The sequence below is a fragment of the Podarcis erhardii genome, assembly GCF_964252035.2.
Source record: "Podarcis erhardii genome assembly, chromosome: 6".
NCBI classification, from domain to species: domain Eukaryota; kingdom Metazoa; phylum Chordata; class Lepidosauria; order Squamata; family Lacertidae; genus Podarcis; species Podarcis erhardii.
The window spans coordinates 81547088-81570097 of record NC_138510.1 but is presented as its reverse complement, the minus strand read 5'-3'; the positions used below and the strand labels follow the sequence as shown (position 1 = coordinate 81570097).

At 41.6% G+C, this 23010-nt stretch overlaps 1 protein-coding gene across 2 annotated transcripts in view; it reads left to right on the top strand.

Annotated features, from left to right (window-relative positions):
* Positions 1 to 2471: 2471 nt before the first annotated feature.
* The window catches only part of CAMSAP2 (calmodulin regulated spectrin associated protein family member 2), an 82251-nt gene continuing 61712 nt past the window's right edge, over positions 2472 to 23010 (top strand). The window contains exons 1-2 of one of the 2 annotated variants that reach the window (XM_081865680.1): positions 2472 to 2636; positions 21868 to 22127. In XM_081865680.1, coding sequence (XP_081721806.1) covers positions 2498 to 2636; positions 21868 to 22127 — 399 coding nt within the window. In that variant the 5' untranslated portion in view covers positions 2472 to 2497. The remainder of the gene's footprint in view (positions 2637 to 21867; positions 22128 to 23010) is intronic. The other variant, XM_081865681.1, reaches the window with a different exon arrangement.

Here is a 23010-nt window from a genome sequence, read left to right as displayed (position 1 = left end):
AAAGAATGTGTTTCTTCACATAGCACAAAGTTAAACTATAGAATTTGATCCCACAAGATGTACCGATGGCTGCCAACTTGAATGGCTTTAAATTCATAGACGATATGACTATCAGTGGCTACTAGCTATGTTTTACCTTTACTGTCAGAGGCAGTATGCCCTGGAATACTAGTTATGAGCTTGGTTATACACATGTGGATGTAATGTGTAGTTTGTCCCTCACTATTCCATGCCTAGAATTAAGTACTTGTAGCCGTTTCCTGCTCTGGCCTGAGAGGGCAAGGCTATATAACATATGTATAGTACTGTACTCTTTCCTGGTACGTGGAATAAGTCTCCCTGGCTCTCTCCCTAGATAGCCCAGTTAGTGATAAACATGCCTAGTTCCAAATTTAAGACATGTTTTAATTGCCCCATCTATCAGGGTAACTTACACTGACTCTAAGAGATTGCACTAGTGATAGCGGCCACTCATGTTTTTCTCAGATACTTTTTTAAAAAAGATTTTACGTTCACAATAGAATCATAGAGTTGGAAGGGACCCCCAAGGGTAATCTAGTCCAACACCCTGCAATGTAGGGATTATCGACATGCTGTATTGAAACCACACCGGGCTGGCATAGCTTTGCAAATGTGCAAGCAGTTTTATTTCTGCACAAATGCTTATATAAGGTTCATCACTCACTGACACATGTGCTTTCCAAGAATCCTATGGCTGCCCAAGTTTCAGTTCCCACATGGAAACTGCATGACCTGTGTTGGAAGAAAAGCAAGGATTTGAGAAGCTTTTTTCTTTTTTTTTTTAAAAAAGGATAATTAACCGATTGCAATTGCTCTGTGGCCCAGACACTAAGATGTAGACACATATGCGCGTTTTTAAAAAATATCTATTTTTCACGAATTGGCCAACATTTCCCACAGTGCAGTCAAATGCAACTTAAAAAAAACAACAAAAACGCGCTCCAGAATGGGCCTGCCAGTCATTGATGCCCTGAAGGCAGGACTCTGCGGTAGAAATCCGGGAGGGGGGGGATCCTCGTCAACAAAAGGAGTACCCTCCCCCCAATAGCAGGGCTAACGTCTCTTGAACTAGGTGAGCTAATAATAGACATGATGATTACCCAAAAGGCGGCGACGGGAGAAGACTATTAAGTCTATAATTACCATGGGGCATGGCCGGTGCCAATGCATGCCCGAGAGCTGCCTTGTTTCCTCTCAGCCTGTTCCTGTGCAGAGAACAGCGGGGCTCCGCCGCGCGCCCGCCCGCCTGCCCCAGGCCTTCAGCTGCCAGAGGCCCTCCCTCCCCATTTGGCCCCCCACCCCGTGCGCCCTGCTGGTGGGCCGGCCTCCGCCCTGGTCGCTGAGGCGCCTTGGAACCAGATGATGGTGAGCTGGAGCGCGCGCGTCAAGAATGCCCCATTGTACCGGCCACGTGACCCTCCGTTTCCCCAAGCCGGGCGTCGGTGCGGGGGGGGGGAGGCAACACCCCTCTGCGCCTCCCCCTTGGTCTATCCCCCACCCCACCCCGTCTCCTCTCCCGGCAGCTCCGCCCAAGCCCGGGAAGCGCGCACGATGAGGAGGGGGCAGCGGCAGGCCAGGAGAGCGCGCATGCGTCTTTGCGCGCGGCTGCTTTCCTCAGTCTTGAGCGCGGCAGGAGGAGGAGGAGGAGGAGGAAGGGGAGCTGTGGCGAAGCTTGGGAAGGGGGCGACATAGGGGCGACGCCGGAGAAAGCGAGGCGGCCCTCAGAGCGCCGGGAGGAGCACTGACAAGCGCCGCGGCCGGCTCGGCCGCCGGGTCCCTCCCTCGTCTTCCCGCTTGGAGAGCCGTATCTGGAGCGCCCGGACATCTCCCTGCCTTGGGCGCCGCTTCCTCCCGAGCCGCTGCAGGAAAATCCCGGCCGCCTCCCTCCAGAGTCTGGCCCCTTTTCCCCGCCCCCTCTGCATTTCGGAGGGGAGAGCCGAGCCGAGCAGGAGCCTCCTCTTCAGGCTTGTGGGGAAGACTCTCTTTCAAAAAAGAAGAAGCAACCAGAATAATTAATAATAACAGCAGCAGCAATAATCCTCGCCATTCGCCCGAGGAGTCTCCGAGCTGGCCATCGGCTGCGGTTGCAATTTATTTGTTTGGAATCGGGAAAAGGGCATTCGGACAAAGGGCCCTGGGGTGGGCTGGCGTAGGGTGGGGGAGAAGGAGAAAAAGAGGGCATTTCTTTCACATTCCTATGCAGCGGGAGGGGAAGCGGTGGCGGGGGGGATTTCGCCCCATAAACACAGCTGAGTTCGCTGCACCGCCTCCATCCTCCGTTGCTACGGTCTCCTAAAAAGAGAAGGAAGGAAGACCTATATATTACTAGATTTTTTAAAATATACATCTATATATAATATATCTCTCTATATATTGAAGGTTGCCTTCTAGAAGGTGAATCATGTAAATCGATTTTTTGAAAATAAAATAAAATTAAGGCTCTGTGGGCCCGGGGTGTGGGGGGGAGGGAAGGAAAATGGGGGATGCCGCAGACGTCAAGGAAATGAGAAAGACGTTCATTGTCCCTGCCATCAAACCCTTTGATCATTACGACTTCAACAGAGCGAAAATCGCCTGTAATCTAGCGTGGCTGGTGGCCAAAGCCTTCGGGACAGGTAGGTTAGCATGTCTTCTTATCACCTCCCTTTTCCTCATCCGTCATTCTTGACTTGGTTCTCCTTACAGGGGTGAATCATCCAGCCGTTGGGGGACTGTGCCAGGGAAGGGGATGGTGGTGGTATAGATGATAAGTAACCTGGGTGTGTGTTGTGTTTTTGCTTGTGCAATATTTAATCTCATTTTGGGGGTGCTGCTATTGTTTTCATGAAAGATAAATGGCAACTTGTATTTCTGTGAATTCTTAAAATGCAGATCTTGCAAGATGATGTGTGCAGGCAGTTCCCTCCTCCCCTTCCCTCCTCCCCTTGTCATAAAATATACACCTTTTTCCATTTAGTAGCTGGCACAGAAAATGGGAGAAATGTATGGGCGTTGTTAGTTTTTGACATCTGAGGATACCTGCAGTCAATTGGGTCAGTGGGAGCTGGAGGTTCCCTCCGGAGAGAAGGGCATTTCATGACACTTGTCACCTTTCACAGCCTATGAGGAATTCCCATTGCTTGATTGTATTGAAGTGAATCTTTGAATACTCTCTAAAAGGTGAGAGACTTCCTGTTGCTTATCATCTAGGCCTTGTGGAAGGCTAGCTTTGTTATTTGCAATAGATTGCTTTCCGAACAAAGGATTTTAGGCTATATATGTATACACACACACACACACACACACACACACACACACATTTAGCTTTTGAATGGGTTATTCTTAAATAGCATGCATTAATAACCAGTGATGATTCTTCCAAAAGAAAGGTGAAGTAGCAATCCCATAATTTTGTTAGAATAACAGGAAAAGGTTCCTCCTCCTCTTCCTTGCAATTCTGCAACTGTTGCATTTGAAGCCAGGGCATTGTTGCATATTGTACCAGGGCAAAAATATGTGGGGGTTTTGTGTGTGTGCTTTTTAAAACATGTCATCTGGAAACTGGCAATGTGTGACATGACAAAAGGCCTTTGAGGTGCCTCAGATGGTTATCCAGACATCACGGAAATGAACCAAACCATAGCAAGTCCTATCATAGGCCATCAAATAAGTGTTTTGTTTTGTTTTAGTTGTGGATGCTGCAGACTATCTTTCTCAGTGCTTTGCAAAACATATTTTTTTCCCTACTCTCTAATTATCATGGGTTTGTGTAAGAAAATGCTGATTTATTGGAAATTTGTAGACAACTAACTATGGGAAGTTTCTGAAATGGTGTAACATTCTTCTTCCCCCACTCCTCTTAAGATTCAGTTCTGCAGGTAGAATCATGAAAACATCTTAATTAACACATTGTGGTAATGTTGAAATCATTCTTGTCTGGTAAACAAGTGAAACGGCATTCCTGCATTTTCAGTTGCTAGTCACCGAGAGTACAGTAATCAAGTACAGAGAAGATGTGTGGATGAGCCCTAAGGCTCATTCTAGGCAGTAAGTCCTACTGAATTCACTGTGAGCATTTCCAAGCAGACATGCATATAGAATCAGGAATAATTAAAGAATAACTTATTTTCAACATGGGGATATGCAATTTGTTGTTATGGGTGGGGGGGGGGGACACAAGCAAGGCAATCTTTTATCTTTAACTCTGCTAAGGTATTGCATTGATCTAACTACAGCAACTGCCTGTGGAATAAGTATGGGACACTGAAGTATGTTAGATTGCAGACAGTTGAAATTGGGATATGGGAGCCTGTTGTAAGTCATCTTTCCTGGTGATATGACCCTTTCCTTCTGAACTGTGCTGCTTAGGTGTTTTGAAGTGCAGTAAGAACTGTACCAGCAGTTGGCACTTCCAGGAGGTTGGGGAAGCAGCTGACCATCATTATGTTCTCCAGCATTTGCCTTTTGCTGCTGCCAGCCTCCTCTAGAGTAAGAATATGGAAGATAGCTGTAGCTATTTAGCCTGGTAAGAGAACTCCTCCCTTCAAAACTCTTATTTAAGCCAGGCTTCTGGGAGTGCAGGAAGACCAGTACCAGAAACTTAATTGTCAATTAGCTCTTGTTCTGCTTTGTATTTATATACTTAAACCTATTTTTTTGTTTTTTAGTAATATTGGATTTATTCTATGCTTGCTAAATTTTTTATTTTGCCATTTTTAAATTTATTGACATGCTCTCTATTTCATATAATTATTATATGATGTTTTGAATGTTTGTTGTAAGCCACTTTGGGCACAGCTGATGCTAGAAAAGTGGCATATAAGTAATCTTAATCAATCAAATAGGTTCAAGTAAGCCTTCCACATTAACTTGAAGATGGAACAGAAAGTTGGGAATAAGACATACAGTATGAAAGAGTGAAATAATATCCTCTTTGTACCTAAGTAGAATGTTGAAGAACAGTGTACACAGCAAAGACAGTAAGAACATCCTTTATTTCAAATGGATTTTGTTATTCCTCTTCACAGAGAAAGCCATAATTTGCTTTATAGACATTTTTGCTTCCTGCTGAGAGAAACAATTACCAGTGTGTAAATGTGCTGTTTGTATAATGTCTGCCATTGTTTTGATTGTTTCAAGTGACTTTATTCAATTAATCCTTTCCTTGATCCTTGAATTGGAATGGTGAAGTGGTTTGTGTTTCAGTAGTACTGCATATGTTTGTTCTTGACCTATTCCATCAGTTGGGTAACCTGAAGACCCATTAACCTCCACTTTTTCTTAGGGATGGAAAAGTTCACTGGCTTATTTTTGATACCTAAAATGGGTTGTCTGCCTGTAAAGATGCACAGCTTATTTGATTCCCCTAGTGGGACAAGAGGAACTTACACTGTGCCTTTGTTTAGATTTAATGGTTTATTGTGCATAAGGAGCATGCTGCTGTGCACTTCCCAATCGTTCCCTCTTCACTCCTCCCCTGCTACATGTGGGAGAAGCAAACCAGGAAGCCACAAATAAGTTCAATTTTCTATTAATGTCCAAATACTGGATGTAAGACCTGCAGGTTTTATATGTATTCTTCTTAAAAGTTTTATTGGGCACATTAATCTATATATATTAAGGGTGCAGATTTAAATTAAGTATTGGCTTGTACCCTTTTTAAACTTTGTTGCTTTGTAAATGCCATAACTGTTTGCCAGCCTTAAGTCATGGTTTGTTGTTGGCTTAGAAATCCTGGCTTCTTGTGAAGCAAGAAACTGTGATCCTGGGTTTGGATGTAATAGGAAGCCTGTCTTTATTGTAGTTTTCTGATTTGCTTCTCTTGCTTGCGCTTATGAAAGAAGTGAAGTGGAAATGGCTGGGCCACGTGCACAAGTACATTATTTGTGCACAGTGAACCACAATAAGACAGCAACTCGGGCTGCTTATTGTGACGGGCGAACGTGGTTGCTCAGTCTGATCATTGGCTGCAACTGTATGCTCCAGCATCAGCCTGCGAACGCATATGCCACAAAAGATCCATTTGCCTTTCAGCCAGAGGTGGAGATGATGTCATCATGACGTCAGGTGACTGATACATGGGCTGTCAGACCCACCTGTCAGAGTTGACTTGCAGTGTGGGGAGAGGGGTCTTCTTTGCCATTGTGTTCTCCACAAATGAAGCAGGACCTGGTAGGATGGAACTCTGCTCACCAGCTAATTAGTGGATACTTCAGTTTTGCTCTCTGCAGGGGTCTGCTTCACCAGCAGTCAGCATGATTGAACTCCTCCCCCCCCCCCGCCTATCAGCTGACATCACCCAGTTATGTCAGCTGAGTGACAGGTAGGCATGGCTTGGGGATTAATGGCATCATGAGCCAAAGGGAACCCCCCTGGCAGGCTAAGTGTAGCCCACAAGCCAGAGGTTCCTCTCCCTTTCTTTGAAGAGTGAATAGGCTATTTGTTTTTGAAAGTAGACATTGTACTCCAAGACTACAAATACAAAAGTAATGACAGTTTTATATATGAAGTGTGGTTTCATGAGTTGAATTGTAGCCGGCCTACAAAAATTAGTCTTTGGAGCTTACCTGTCTTGTCCAACATTTTGACCCAGGAGTTAGCATTGCTTCTTACAGCTGCAGCCCATTTCTTCTTTCACAATTCTAGGTTAATTGGCACTGACAACTTCAAAAAGCCTCACTTTATTAACCCTTTGAAAGGTTATTTATAGTAAAAAAAGTTACATTTGTTCAACTACATGTCTGATTGTATAAATTGCAATTAGACTTCACTAGCAACCCACAATCTAGTATTTTTTGAACACTGTCATTTCTGTAAAGCAAATAAAGTTTAGTTACTTTTTTGTTAGTTAATTATTTTGAATACTCCACTGAGGAAAAATGCAGTATTCATTCAGGGATCTTGTGGCTCTGATACATTTCAGTAGTACCTGTTGATTGCTGTAATTCAGCAGAGTAAGTTGGTTTACTGGCTCTGTCCCAACATAATGTTAGATTGGTTTTAATTGACAATCAATGGCTTTTTGCATAAGATTTTCTTGTTGGTTTTTAAAGAAATACTGTGTGCTAGAAAAGGTTCTGAAGATGAGTTCCAGAGGTGTATTTTCAACCTGGCTCCTTCAAAATGAATGTTTGTCTGGTGTAAAGCAGTTTAAGTTGGACATGCACTGTTAGGGCCTGACAAATTACTTGCTTTGCCTTAACTTAGAACATCTTGGATCCAAGTCAAATACTCCTTTCACTAAAATGTAAATATCTACCCCCATGTTTGGTAGACACACTGCAATACATCTTTACAACTTGGGGACGTCACAACTTGCAATCTGCATTCAGCAAAGGTGTGGAATTCAAACTTTGTACCATCAAGAAACTTTTTTTCCACGTTGATTTGCCTTTTATGTTGATGTATTGCACAGATTCTGTGGTACATTTTAAAAGCGTATTCTCTTTTGTTTTTAATCTACTTTAAAATTATAATAAATAGTAATATTTATGGTTAGAAATATATATAAGAAAAGTATCTCCATGTATAATAGGTTAATTATGAAATGCTAAATAAAATATCAATGCTATGAATATTTATAACAACCCAAGTAACCTTTTTTGTTATGTAACATGTGGAAGCAATTAGGGGTCAACTCTTGGATTAGATGAAGTGCTAACAAGCACTTAGCTTATTGCTCCATGCATCGCTTCTAGTAAAATTATACAATTTTTATTAAGTGCCTAAAGAAGGCAAAGCTATGCACTACAGTAGAATTTATTGTGGAGCATCTTGGTGTTTGGATGGATAGGGTTCCTGGAAGAACACCTCAAGGCAAACAATTAATGAGCAGAGTAATGTATTCTGTTGGACAACTGTCATGGAGACAAATGCATGGTTGACAGGCAAATCTCACCACCTCATTCCAACCTAACTGTAAACTTCACTACCTTACCACACTAAAAGCAAACAGTGTAGTAAATCATGTTTTCAGAACCATTTTTTATTTTATTTACTACTCTATAGGCAAAGGCCATGCCGATATGAATGTTACTCATAGGGCCCAGATTGGCAGCGCTGTGGTAGCTGCACAAGTATGTGTGTGATATTGGCCCATCTTGAGTGAGGCAGGAGGTAGAATTCTTAACTTTGTCTTTTATTGAGATGCATCTCTTACCTTGTCATCATCATCATCTAATCAGGTAGCACTATTAGCAAGGTGACATGATGCTTGCAATTACTTTGCTCCTGTGCCACTTGAGCTTTAAGTCGTCCTTTCCTCAAAGCTAGAATTGGCCCCACAGCGTATGCACCTCCTGATGTCATGTCTGATTTTGTTCCAAAAGGCTAGAAAAGTCATCACGCTTGTAAGCGCTTGGGTGGTCTTGTATCCTTTTTTTTTTTTAATAGGCTGCCTTTCAGCAGATCGGCTTTCTGCTTGTCACTTCAAATCAGGATTTTAATGTATCTTATTTAAAAATCATTCAGCACTACAAGTAATTGGGCAATAGTCTGGAAATGAATATCGTTATTGGTCTAAAACACAGTTGGGCAGATGACAGTTTTGGAGAATCTGCTTTGTTTTTGCTGGAACCTACCAATGGTGCTAGGTGCAAAATCCATACACTTAGAATTCCACTCATCAGAACCATGAATTATTTCTGTGAGTCGTCCAGAAGTGGCCTATATAAATATATACGGCTGTGGAGACAATTGTAAACAGAGGGAAGTTAAATACAGGAATTACCGGTACATGACCTATTTTACCCATGACCATTCACAAAGAATGTGTAAGTGATGGCACAAAAATCCTAATTAACGCATGCAGTGTGATAAAAAACGTTTAACCAAATTCAAGTCACAGTTGATAGAATTAAATTGTTTGATAAATTGCAGTTCAGCAGCTCTCCTTAGAAGTTCCACTGTTTGAGAAAGGCTACCTTAAGGTCAGTGACAGTGTCTCTTGGGATGCTGTTTTCTGAATATTGCCATTTCTGTTGTGAGATTTGTATTTTATGTAGGGACTGGGCTGTTTGTCTCATTTGCCAGCAGATAGTAGCATGTAACAGTGGAGAATGGAGCAGATGAATAAATCATTGATATTGTTGTTAACATTATTAGGATCTATAATGGCATTGCTGAGGAGATAGATTTGGGGATCAAACTGGTGTTTGGATATATTGCAGGGCCTGATGCTTGTGTTTGTGCCTCTTTTCTGTGGCCTATTGTTGCTGGTGGGTAGCTGTTTTAGATTAGATGGGTGTCTGTAAACAAGGACTGACCTATCACCCCAAGACCTGTAAGAGGGAAGTTCCATTGGGAGCTGCTTCTTCTACATCCGTTTTGTAGATTATTCCTGGATATCAATCTGACTTTGTGGATCTCTGGTGTGCCACTGTCTTTGCAGAAACTTGCCTGTTTCTGTTACATCGATTCAGCAACTAAATTAGACTATCCTATAGCTTTATTCTTCTTTGTTCCATCGCTACCTTGCCTCCCATCCTTCTGCAAGTTAACTATGTTGATGTTCCCCACTGGGGCATATCATAATAAAAAAGAGCTATGTACTTACAGAATTTGTGCACTTTAAGCACAAGCCAAAAGATAAATAAAAATATTTGTCCCTATGTGTACTTAGGGTGGTTCTGTTGTCTTCCCCCCTCCCTCTGGAATTCCTTGAGGGCTTTTCAAGGCTAAATATATATATTTCATTTCCATATGAACCAGCAGTGGCAGTCCTATCCTTGAACAACTGCCTGAGGTTAGTAGTCAGCTGAGTAAGGTAAATAAGTTGAAACCCCACGCAAAACAATTTCAACTGGAAAGGTGTGTGTTGTACTCAAGTAAGCAGCAGGTTTGCAGGCTGGAAGTGCTTCCTCCTGGGCATCCTCCTGGATTTGTAGGTGTGCGTCTTCTCAGTTGTAGATGATAAAGCAGCTCTTCCTCTTTCTGGAAAAGATACCTCCCACATACCTCTTCTGAACCAGACTACTATAAGGTGGTGTGATAGGGCTCCCTTTGCAAAAAGTGGCTGTGGTGATGGGAGCTGGAGGAGACCAACAACCTCTAGAGGGCCATATGTTTGAATGTGTATGTCTAGGGTCAATGGATAAAACAAACACCATTACTGTAGCTGTACTGCTGGATAAGTGTTTAATGTTTACTGTATTTACATTTGTCTAAAAATCAATAAAAAATTATTTGTTTTTTATTTAAAAAATCTAGGAGAAAAAAACATGGACAGCTAAGACCCCCACTTTTCCTTTTGCTTCCATCTATAAATATTCTGGAAATTAATGCATTTATCTATTTGCTGAATGATTTGGATGGTTTGTAGCTATTCATCAGCTACAATTTTATTGTTTAAATTTTGTTTTTACTTTTAGCTGCCCTCTTCTTGGAGAACTTGTATAAATAGAGCTGTGGACTTTGTAGATTTATTTCTTTAAATAAAATGTGTTTCCCCACCCCATTCCCCACCTGCTGACTGAAGCAGCCCATTCTGGCAAAGACCATGTGAGCTCTTTCCCCACCTATTTGCCTTCAATGCTTAGGGCAAGGTTTCGCTTGGGACCACTCGCTCCCATATAGTAGATCTGCCATGGAATCAAGGTAAATTGAGAGGCTTTGCTGTCAGTGTCATCGTGGAACCTTTACTGAGTGAGCACAAGAAATTGGACCTTTTTGTGGTGGTGCAACCCTGTATACTCTCTTGATTGAACTTCATGAGGCTTCCTCTTGTGTTTCTTCCATCAAAATTCAGAGTCATATTTTGACAGGCTATTAATATGCAACACTTAGTTTTATGGTTGCCAAGTTTAATGCCAGTCAGATGGGCTGCATATAAATAAGAATAAGAATAATAAGTACAATTATTATTATTAGTCTTGCTGCTGTTAAGGTTTGTTGTTGTTTTGTTATAGTGTTGGTTGTATTATGTCTGCTGTAGCTTTTAGAAATTGATTGTTGTATTTTTAGGATCATATCGTACTGCTTTATGGTTCTGCTGAGTACTGCTCTGTGTATATTTAGTACCATCAAAGGATTTTAATTATTGGTTAAATTGAGAAGCAAGGGATCTTTCTTAAACCTTCATTTTTCTTGCCATTAACTTGGGGCAGAGATCCAGAGATCTGTATTGTATCTTGCACTTGGGAATGTTTTGTTCTATATAGAGCCAGAGGTTCAAGATAAGCTCTGGGCACCAGTGCTTCAGGAGTGCCACTTACCAGTGAGGTAAGGACAGAACAGAGGTGGGGTTGCCTGTGTCTCATCTTAGTTGCCTGTGCCTAAAGAAATAAGCAGCAGAGCTGTCCAACTTTGCCTGCTTTGTGTAGTATAGGCTGCTCCCAGGGGTAACCTCTGCTTCTACCGCAGAATCTTCAGAGCGACATAAAACTGGGCTGTGTTTCTATAATCAAGACTTCAGCCTCTTTGTGGTAAATGCTTTCTGAAACTGGAACATAAATTACTTCCTGATGCTATCTCTCCTCCATCTTAAAGTCATTCCTACTAACTTCAGTTGATAATCTTACCAACATTATACTTATGGCAAGCCAGTATGTGCACAAATAGCTAGTTAAAACTGCTCCTTAGCTTTACTGTCTGACTTCATAGCCCTTTGGGATAGCAGAGAAGAAAGCAGAACATTAATTTACCAAATTTAGTATCAGGTTCCCAGTTACTGGCTTATTGTAAACTTAAGGTGGGAGCCCCATGCTTCTTGTTCACAACTGCTACATGCTATATTTTATCTATCTATCTATCTATCTATCTATCTATCTATCTATCTATCTACAGTGGTACCTCGGGTTAAGAACTTAATTTGTTCTGGAGGTCTGTTCTTAACCTGAAACTGTTCTTAACCTGAAGTACCACTTTAGCTAATGGGGCCTCCTGCTGCCGCTGCGCCGCTGCTGCACGATTTCTGTTCTCATCCTGAAGCAAAGTTCTTAACCCAAGGTAATATTTCTGGGTTAGCAGAGTCTTTAACCTGAAGTGTATGTAACTCGAGGTACCACTGTATTTATTATATGCTGCTTAAAGCTAAAACCCACGGTGCATATCCACGGTACTTATGCAAGTGGAAATAGGTTAGCTAGAATTCCTAAGTGTAAACTGTTCATTTTCATGACCCAAGATGTCCTCTTTTTATCTGTATCTCCAGAAGCTCTCTTTTTCAGCTTGAAGCTGAGGAAAGGGTGGAGGTGTTTCACAGTAGTTTTCCTGTGCTTGGGATAAACTCAAAAGGCCTCAGAAGCACTGAAAATGTGGGAGTGATCCTTTATTTCCTTTGCAGCTCCAAGCTCAAGAGTAAGGCTGGAGTGTTGTTTTGTTGTGCTCCCCCAGTTCAGTGTGATTGTAGGAGTGATCTTCTTCCTGAACCATTAGGAAGAAGGCTGGGCCTTGTCTGCTGCTAAGGTGCTGGGAATCCTTACAAAGTGCCAAAATGTTCCTCACAGTTTTCCCCAGCCTCTGCTTTTTACATGAGTGTGATAGATGAGTACACACAGCTGCACCATCACATCTAGTTATCCCTTAGGAGTGCTATCTGCTATAAGGATTTGGATTCACATGGTTTCTGAGCTGCAGCGGTTAGGTATTCACTCCATCAACTTATACTAAGATCAGAGCAGACTTACCGTTTCCCAAATGTCGTTATGCTTAACTCAACTGGACAAACTCAGCTGTACAAACCTAATTCACAGCTCCAAATTTATGAATGAGCGACATAACATGAATGTGTGTTTTTTTAATTCAAAATTCATTGTTGAAAGAAAGCTACAGTAGAAATGTTTTTATGCCTAATATTCCTATACAGTATGAAGCCTGCACTAGGAAGAAATGAAGGTCATTAAGTAATTTGGACAGTGTATTCTTCTGTATAAAGTAGCATTCTCATCTTTTTTTTTTAAGATTACTCCCAAAAATAAGTTTATTTTTAGTGTAAATCTGTAGTCACTTGTGATTTGGTTATCTTTGAGCTTTTGTTAATCTATATGATGCATAAGACTCTCCCAAACTAACAGATTGCCAATGACAGAATGTTATATCCCGCCAAGGTTATGGGAGACACATTTTCAGGAACTCTACAAGGTGGGATGGTGGAGAGGCCAAATTACTCAAAACATAGCGAACCTCCCAAAGTGGGGCCCTGTAATAAGGACATAGATCGAGAGCCTTGTAAAGAGGTAAAGGACCCCTGACCATTAAGTCCAGTCATGAATGACTCTGGGATTGCGGCACTCATCTCGCTTTACTGGCCAAGGGAGCTGACATTTGTCCGCAGACAGTTTTTCCAAGTCAAGTGGCTAGCATGACTAAGCCACTTCTGGCGAAACCAGAGCAGCACATGGAAACGCCGTTTACCTTCCTGCCGGAGCGGTACCTATTTATCTACTTGCACTTTGACGTGCTTTCAAACTACTAGGTTGGCAGGAGCTGGGACTGAGCAGCGGGAGCTCACCCCATCATGGGGATTTGAACCGCCGACCTTCTGATCGGCAAGCCCAAGGCTCAGTGGTTTAGACCACAGCGCCACCCAAGAGCCTGGTAGCTCAACTGAAACAGGGGAAAGCACAGGTCATTAAAAACAACCTGGATTTCTGGGCCCCTAGCCTAGCCTCACTTTACACATGTATTGATACTTATCAATGTATTCCCAAAGACTGGGGACTTTCAGTCATTGTCCCAATATACAAAAAAGGCAAGAAAGAGGATCCCGCAAACTGTAGACCAATCAATCTCCTTAACACAGTAAGTAAACTGTATGTGAGACATCTGCAACAGAAATTCCAAGATTGGCTGGAACTAGAAAGTATACTTGCAGAGAAGCCCGCTCAACTATCGACTAATGTTTTGTTCTTCAATGCCTAATAGAAAAGTACTCATCTAGTAGCACTGTCTCAGTCTATGTGGCCTTAATTGACTTCAGAGCAGCCTTGGACTCTCTATCCAGAATTAAGCTATGGGAGACCTCCACACTAGACAGACGCCTGCTATACTTAATACGCACACTACATGAAGGGACCTCGTTAAAAATACGATGTAACTCTCAGGGCCATCTATCTAATGCAATTGAAACCAAGAAAGGTATCAAGCTAGGGTGCATATTGGCCCCATTTTTATTCAATTTCTATATAAATGATATGGTACCCCTCTACCACAATATGAACTTCAACCCTCCGAAACTAGCAGGAAAGCATATCCCTGTGCTGCTTTACGCAGATGACACAGCAAACCTCTCCAGAATTCCTTTAGGCCTTAAAAGAAGCATGTAAACACTGGCAGCGTACTGCAAGGAGAGCAGACTAGAACTACATTATCAGAAAACCAAAATCATGGTTTGCAAAAGGCCCAAACCTTGCCCATGGTACATTGGTGGCCTTGCTCCCTTAACTATTAAGAACCGTTTCCAAACGACATGGAAATGTTTAGTGATAAACATAATAACTCTAGGCTTCACCCTGCAGATCCTACTTGACATGGGGTATTGTGTTAGGAATTTTATGGTCTTAGATATATGGTAATGTTCATAACCGCACATACATAGATCAACACAGGAAGGCCAACCTGGAACCATTTTGATTCCTAAACTGAGCAAATGTTTTCTCTGCAAGGTCAAACTGGAAAAGCCTCCCCATTGTCTTTTCCTTCACAAATCCTGTCTTAAGAGTATGTCTCTGTTTGAATAGGGTGTGAGCCTGTGACATGGCCAGGAACTATTTATCACTACAAAAGAATGGCCAGGCTACCAAGGAAATCCAATCAAGTAACCTGCCAGACAGGAGATAAACAAGGACAAGAGAAAAACAACATTTAAATTTCTGTGATGTAGGTGGGATGTATCTGAGGGGTGGTCTTAGGTTACACCCCTTCTGTGATGTATGCATAGTGTTTCTGGGGGTGGTCTTGATCTAGAGGATGGGAATTTCAAAAGCCTTTATAAGCCCTTGCACAGCATTTTTGTGGGTCCTCCTCCTTTACTGCGAGTGAGAGGAGCACCCTGTTGTAACAGATCAATAAAGATCAAGCTTACTAGCTGCTTTGCTTCTCAATATTCTCTGGTTGGCCTCTGTTACTTTCTCCTACCAATAGGGAACCTATAGAAGGACTCCATATGGGCTCTTGGATACCCCATAAGGGAAAAGGGCATATTTTTATTTACAACAGTATGAACAAGCAAAAAACAAACAAACCATCAAACAGCACCTGGAAGATACCAAATGCCAAGCAGATCTAGCCAAGTACCCAAAATTTTTAATCAGTGAAACCAGAAGACACCTCCCAGATGCCATATATAACCAACCTTAAAATTCCAAAACAGTGAAGGGCTTTCACTCTGGCCCACTGCCAGGCCCTCCCTTCAGCCATTCAGGAAGGCTGCTTTAGGAAGACATCGTACAAGGAGAGAAAATGCCCATGTGGCTCTGGGCAACTAGAAACAACAGAATGTCTTTTTTCACTGCAAATACTTATACAGATATAGGTTCATCTTGCCTGTACTATATAAATTCCCAGGTCGCACAGAACAACTTTATACCTCCCTGCTACTTCAAGATGAAAACCCAGATGTGACATACTCAGTTGCTAGATTCTGTGCTGTCATGATGGCGGTTCAGTTTGCACCACAAATGAGGCCGAAAATCCTAGACCTGTGGCTTCTTCATGCTCCCTCCCTTATAGCCACTTTTACCTATTTGTCCCTGTTTCTGTCTTTTTAAGTATGTTTGATACAATCACCTTTTAATTACTAGTTTTTATTCCTTACCTGTTTTAAGTCTTATGTGCTCATTTTATCTGTATGTTTTATCTTACGCTGCTCTGTAACCGAAATAAAGTTTGATACTCATATGATGCAAGTACAAATTCTTTTTATTACCTCAGAAGTATTAGTGAAAGTAAGCTGCTGTAGTATTAAGCCAATTAATTTTCGTATCTAAATTTTTTGGAAGCAGAGTGAATAGTCATTATAGTTCATTAATACTTATTCTGAGTCAAATCTTTGTGAATTCAAGCAACTTAATCTACAGAAATGGGATTACTTTGGAATGCATTCTGCAGAAGAGAAAATTAAATTCAGTGGGAGTCAGGAGTCCTGTTTTTTTTAAAAAAAAAAATTAGCCATATAAACAAGAGCACATGTTTAAAACCTCTTCAAACCTGCTTCTTACTGTAACAGAAAGTATATTTTCAGTTCTTGTGAAGGAGCAAAATGGTATGGTAAAGAGAATCACAGGATAATTTAGAAAATCTAATTAGTGTAGCAAGGCAGGGCAGGAAAGATGAGACATAAGTTTAAAAAAGGCTTTGACATTTTTGTTGATCTTCCTGCTTGTTGTTGGCTCTGTAACTCACCAAGCTGTTTTTTCTCCCTATAAAGGAAGTAGCGGTTTTCTGATTTGATAGTAGAAGATAAGCAATCCCTGTTCTTTCTTCAAAGCTATGTTTGTACAGTAAATCTCAACGAACTTCACTGGGGCTATGAATATTATTCTGAATCTCTTTTTAAAAACTTCAAAACTCGCATCTCCTTCAGTATGGTGATAAAGTGGCAAGTGAAAGTTCTCCTTTTCATTTTAAGTTGATTTGGTGTTAAAATCCGAAGAAAAACATAGAATCTTAGAATTGTAGATTTGGAAGGGATCATGAGGGTCATCTAACCCAACTCCCTGCAATGCAGGAATCTTTTTGCCCAACTCTGGACTTGGTGCCAAGGGCCTTCTGGCGGTTCCCTTGCTGCAAGAAGCCAAGTTACCGGGAACCAGGCAGAGGGCCTTCTCGGTGGTGGCACCTGCCCTGTGGAACGCCCTCCCACCAGATGTCAAAGAGAAAAACAACTACCAGACTTTTAGAAGACATCTGAAGGCAGACCTGTTTAGGGAAGCTTTTAATGTTTAAATAATAATAATAATAATAATAATTTATTATTTATACCCCGCCCATCTGGCTGAGTTTCCCCAGCCACTCTGGGCGGCTCCCAATCAGTATTAAAAACAATACAGCATTACATATTAAAATCATCCCTGAACATCCCTGAACAGGGCTGCCTTAAGATGTCTTCTGAACGTCAGGTAATTCTTTATCTCTTTGACATCTGATGGGAGGGCGTTCCACAGGGCGGGCGCCACTACCGAGAAGGCCCTCTGTCTGGTTCCCTGTAACCTCACTTCTCGCAATGAGGGAACCGCCAGAAGGCCCTGGATCTCAGTGTCCGGGCTGAACGATGGGGGTGGAGACGCTCCTTCAGGTATACAGGACCGAGGCCGTTTAATTAAAAGACTATTGTATTTTAATATTCTGTTGGAAGCCACCCAGAGTGGCTGAGGAAACCCAGCTAGATGGGCGGGGTATACATAATATATTATTATTATTATTATTATTATTATTATTATTATTTTATTTATTTAGCTCTGGTTTGCTTAAATAGCCAACTTCAAACAATGGGCTGTGAAGCTGGCTTGTTTCAACAACACATAGTTAAGGTTAACCATGGTTCTTGATTCAGGTGAAACAGTAAACTATAGTTAATCAAAAACAGAAAGTTTCAGTTCACCTTTGTAGTCTTGCCAGGAAAGAGTATGACTCCCAAGTCTCACTGGGGTTCCTTGTAATTCTAAACTGCATGTTTAGTCTTGAATCTGAATTCAGACAATGAATCTGCCTGAAAGAGAAGCTTAATTCTCAGAAATGGCAGATGAGGAAGAAAACCTGTAGTAGGCTGTACCACATCGGATGATTGAATGTTCCAGAATAAAAACAAAAACTATGGAATAGAAGCATGGGCAAGTCAGGGAGAAGGCTTGACTGAAACCTAGGAGAAGTAGTCACCGATGACTGACTTTAATTAATCTGGTAGTATAGCTGTAATATTAGAATAGGCAAAAACAACACCAGTGCAATTGTATTTTATTTTTATGTAAAGCCATGCAGTTTGGAAGATAAAAATAGTACTGTGTTCATTATTCTGTGTGCCAGAGTGGGTGGATGTGTGTATTTTTCAGTTTATTCTGACCTGCATTATCCTGAATGTTCGTGCCAGTGTATCTGGCAGCAGAGTAGGAACATGTTTTATGATGTTCCAGATTGGCACTTCGTAAGTGCCTCTTCTGCCGGCAAAGGAAATCTCAGCCATCCTCCTCGAATTACATTTCCCTACAATGCTTGCCGAGGAATAGCTAGGGTGCTTCTGACCCAGTTGCTGATATTTCAAGGAAATGGTTGGCATGAGTAAGTGGATGGTGAAGAGGATTTCGGGTGCTGCGTCAGTCACATACTGTATATCATACATAGGGTTAAAACCAAACTTTGAATCAGGAAATACTGGGTTCAAATTTCTTCTTGTACAATCTCACTGGGTGGCTTTAGGCAGTTATGGTGGGATAACGCTGCCGTCCGCTGCAGGGCTTACTGTCATTCCGTGGGACACTTCATACTCACTAAAGCAGTATATGAATGTTTGTTGTTATTGGATTTGCGTCTTGACCATTCCTATAGTATAAAGAGATGACCTAAAGCCGCTTCCTGTTTAGGTAGAGATCTTTAATTTGTGCAGTGAATAATGATATATGGGTAGAGACAAATGTGGAACAAAGATGGCTGTTCTAATTTTACTCAAAGCTTGTGGCCAGGAGTTCATATAAAGACTAGGGTATTTTTTTTTTCAGCCGGAGCTCAGTTCTGGCCCCTCTCAGGTGGGTGCCATTGCCATTCTAAGAGAACAAGGGAGTAGTTCATGGTGAGCTACAGCACCTCTTTTTCTAGAAAAGTAGCACTGGGTAAAGACTCAAACCATCAGGAGAAAGACGTTGTGCAACCTCCTACTTAAAGTGGGGTGAGACAAGAACTTCACTCCAAGTAGGGCAAGTTCAAAGTGAGCGTTGTAATACCACCTTGCGATTTTGCTGGCTAAATAAATAAATAAATAAGAATTCCTTTTAGACCCTGAGTACAAAGTGGGCAGGATGAGACTCTGAAGGCAGTTCTATTTCCCACAAGTAAGTTAATTGCCATGGTTCTGCTCTTGATTTTCAAGGTGAGCTAGTGAAGGAGGCAGCTGTTTCTCAGTCCTCCACATCATTTTGGTTTCTGGGCTTGAATTCCATTAAATGACAAAAGATGTAGAACTTAGCTGCTGAGTTCATACATACATATATATATATATATATATGGCGCTCCTTATCTTCAGTATTTGTACACATAGATTCTAGATTCAGGTAGGTAGCCGTGTTGGTCTGATGCAGTTTAAATCAATGAAAAAATACAGTATCTGAAGATGTGTACATGCACACAAAAACTTATATCCAGAACAAACTTAGTTGGTCTATAAGGTGCTACTGAACAATTTATTGATTTATTGATTTATTTGTACCCATAGAATGAGTGCTGTACAGCAGCTGTGAACATGACATGGAAGCTCTTGTTTTGGGGACGTAAATAGTCTTGCAGACAGAATTGCATTAAAAATCTCAACCCAGCACACTCTAATAAACCTCTTTGATCAACGCCAAACCAGTCTTGTCTTTTAGACACCCTCTTCCTTCTGCTACCTCCCTCCAATGGTCAATTCAGTTTATGGCATTTCGTTTGTGCAAGTGCTCTGAAGGTTGCATTATTTTGTAGAGTTCCCAGCAGCTGCATGGACACGTCATGTCAAAGTAGTTTAGCTTCCCTATATGCCCTCTCTATATTTCAGGATTTTCTATTAATTGAATCTGCAAGTGCCAAGTCAACCTCAAAATCAACCTCACCTGCAGGTTTGGGTAGATCTCTACAAAAACATTTCAATCAATAAAAAGCATGATTGTTGTTAGCTTGTTCATGACATGTTCCACAGCCTTTGTGTGTGTGTGTGTGTACTATTTTGGGTACTGGCGCAGATATAGTGGTTGAAGGAAGAAAATATTCTTTATTGGCAGGATTGGACCTTGACATACTGTCTAAATGGGCCCACATGTTTGTTTGTTTAATTTTTCTTATTAAAGATTTTCTTTGTTTACAGAAGTACATGCATTATCTCTTTTCTTAGGTTGTAAAGTCTTTTCCATATATCAGTTACATATGATGTGAGACATTGGTGTTGTATACAGAATAAGGTTGGGGAAGAAGAAAAAGGGGGGAGTGGTTATATTTAGTGTGTATTGGGGTTTTTATGTCAGCGTCATTTGGGTAGGTTCTCTTTCTGTTTGTTTATTATATTTCCTTGGTAGTGAGAGAGGTTTGGGGGGCAGGGCATGGTTGGTTGTGTTTAGTTGGCTGCAGTGAGATTTGTTTGCGTGGCAGGCAGAATTGTTGGGTCAAGTTAATCAGATTGTTTCGCATACTGTCAGTGGGTTTTTGTTGCTGTCTTGTTGGGCTGTGTATGTGATAAAAGGGAGCCATATTGGGGTGAAGGCATCCTCTTCTGTTTGATGGGGCCCACCTGCTGTTTAAGGAATAGTCTAATTTCCATGTCAGGCACGTTTGACAAAAGCCGGTTCATTCTAATGCAATGATGTTGATCCTAGTTAACTGTTCACAAAATTCAGCTTACTATTTATTGTATAATTTTAGTTTCTACAAATGAACAAAATTAATAGGGGTGCCCAGAAATTTGCTGCAGACCCCAAAGTTTGCGGATTCAGCCTGGAATAGATACCCCGATGCCATCTTGTTTCCACAAATGTGCAATAATAGATAAAGATGATATTAATAAACTGGCACAGGTTGGAAGTTTTTCACATTTAAAAAATGCTCGGTTGAGCATGAGACTCTTAATTTCAAGGTCGTGGGTTTGAGCCCCACATGGGGCAAATATTCCTGCATCGCAGGGGGTTGAACTAGATGACCCTCGTGGTCCCTTCCAGCTCTACAGTTCTATGATTCTGTGTTGTGTGCCAGGGAGGAAGCACAAAACCAAACCCCACAACATATAAACAGTAAATAATTGCTTTAGGTTGTGGTTAAAAACTTAAAAGGGTTCCCCCCCATATGTTGTGCAACTCATTCAGCACTTGTCGGTTCCTTATTAGCTTTGCTCCATCAAGTAGGATGGTGTCCCTGAGGAGCAGATGGAACAATGTGGGAAAGCAGTAATCGGAATACCTCACATTAAAAACAACAACTAATTGACAACCTTATTCAGCTGCTTTGAAGATCGGGGAAGTGCATCCTTGTAAATCAGCCACTTAATATTAGTAGCTTCCACACTTTTTTCACTAGCCTGCTGGATGCGGCAGAGGAGGAACAGAGAGCTGCTGTGTGCAGAGGAAGCAGCTCCCCTTCTTTAGCAAACTGTCTTTGCTGGGCGCTGAGGAGGGATGGAGTATGCAGTAGAATTCTATGCGTTGTGACTACCAGGCTAGTGGTAAAATACAAGGGTGGGGAAGTGGCACCGGAGGAGGATATGAACAGTTTCCCCCCCCATTCCAGATGCCTGGTTGAAATTTCCCCACTGAGCTAGGGACAGTTCTGGGGCTATTTCTGTTGGGGAAATGGTGCAGCTGGAAGGGCTTTTTTAAACACCCCCAGTCCTACTACCACCTGCTCCATCTTCAAAGCATCTGTATGCTAACAAACCTTAAGGATGGGATCTCAATCATGGATTTTTGACATCCTGTGTAGTTTGACCTGAGGATGGTGTAAGCCAATGCATACAAAAACATTGATTTGACCCATTGCAGCTCTGCAGGAGCTAATGTGCATAATTAAAGTTGGCATTATTTACCCCTCTTACCCCCAGGTTAGGCTTTGGGAAGTTCTTCAGGGTGGGGAGTGAAAGGCAGTCTTGTAATGTGAGTGTTTCGCTTCCTAAATATGATAAAATGTAGGGATTTTGCACTTCTGACTATAATAATTCAAATAATTACAAATAATGTAATTCAAAGGCTTTCCCCTCTTCTTTTGTAGAAAATGTACCAGAGGATCTTCGAGAACCATTTTATACGGATCAGTATGACCAGGAACATATTAAACCTCCTGTTGTTAAATCGCTGCTATCTGCTGAATTCTACTGTCGTGCTGGGAGTCTTATTCTCAAGAGTGATGCTGCCAAACCGCTCCTGGGCCATGATGCAGTTATCCAAGCCTTGGCACAAAAAGGCCTCTATGTCACTGACCAAGAGAAGCTAGTAACGGAGAGAGACTTGCACAAGAAACCCATTCAGATGGTGAGTTCTGGCATTAGAGTTTTGGCATTAGTGGTATACCTGGCTGTTAGCATTTCTGTTTGGGTTTGAAGTTTGTAATGAATTAGCTTTTAAAAACATTCCATAAATTGAAGTCACATCTTACTTTGCAGTAAATAGATATGATAGACCTATTTCTTCAGTGTTTCTCTCACTTGTTCACAATATTCAGATTCTGGAATTCTGGAAATTCAGAAAGCTGTTTTTTGGGTACCAGGGCAGACAACATGGTACCCTCCAGATGGTGCCGGTCTGCAGCTCCCATCATTCCTGAATATTGGCTGTACCAACTGGTGCTGATGGGCGTTGTCGTTCACAACATCTGCAGGGCCCCATATTGGCTCTGGATAGTAAGAACATTTGACTTTTATATTCCATTCTACCCACCTAAGTTATGCTTGGAACATACACATTGAAATCAGTAGACATAAGTTCATCATTACTAACTGTGGGTCTGCTCAGAGTTTGACTTACTTGAATACTTGAATACAACCCATTGTCTTTTATTTGAATAAAAGTATACTTTGCCTAGTTATATAGAGTCTTAGATTTAGATTAAAAATCAAAAGCATGTGAATTATATATTTTTTTTAACATAGTATGTAGCATAATTTACTAGGGCATCAGTTCAGAAGGCCAGAAAGCAGCAAAACATAGAATCTAGGGTGCATAGGACAGGGGTAGCCATGTCCATAGGACAGGGGTAGCCAGTGTGATGTCATTCAGGTGTCATGGGCTACAACTTCTGTCATCGGCGGCCTGCATAGTCAGGGATGATGGGTTTTGTAGTCCATAACATCTGGAGAGTATCCTACTGTAAGATAACATCTACACCCAGCAAGCCTGGCACAGAACCCAGATTGAA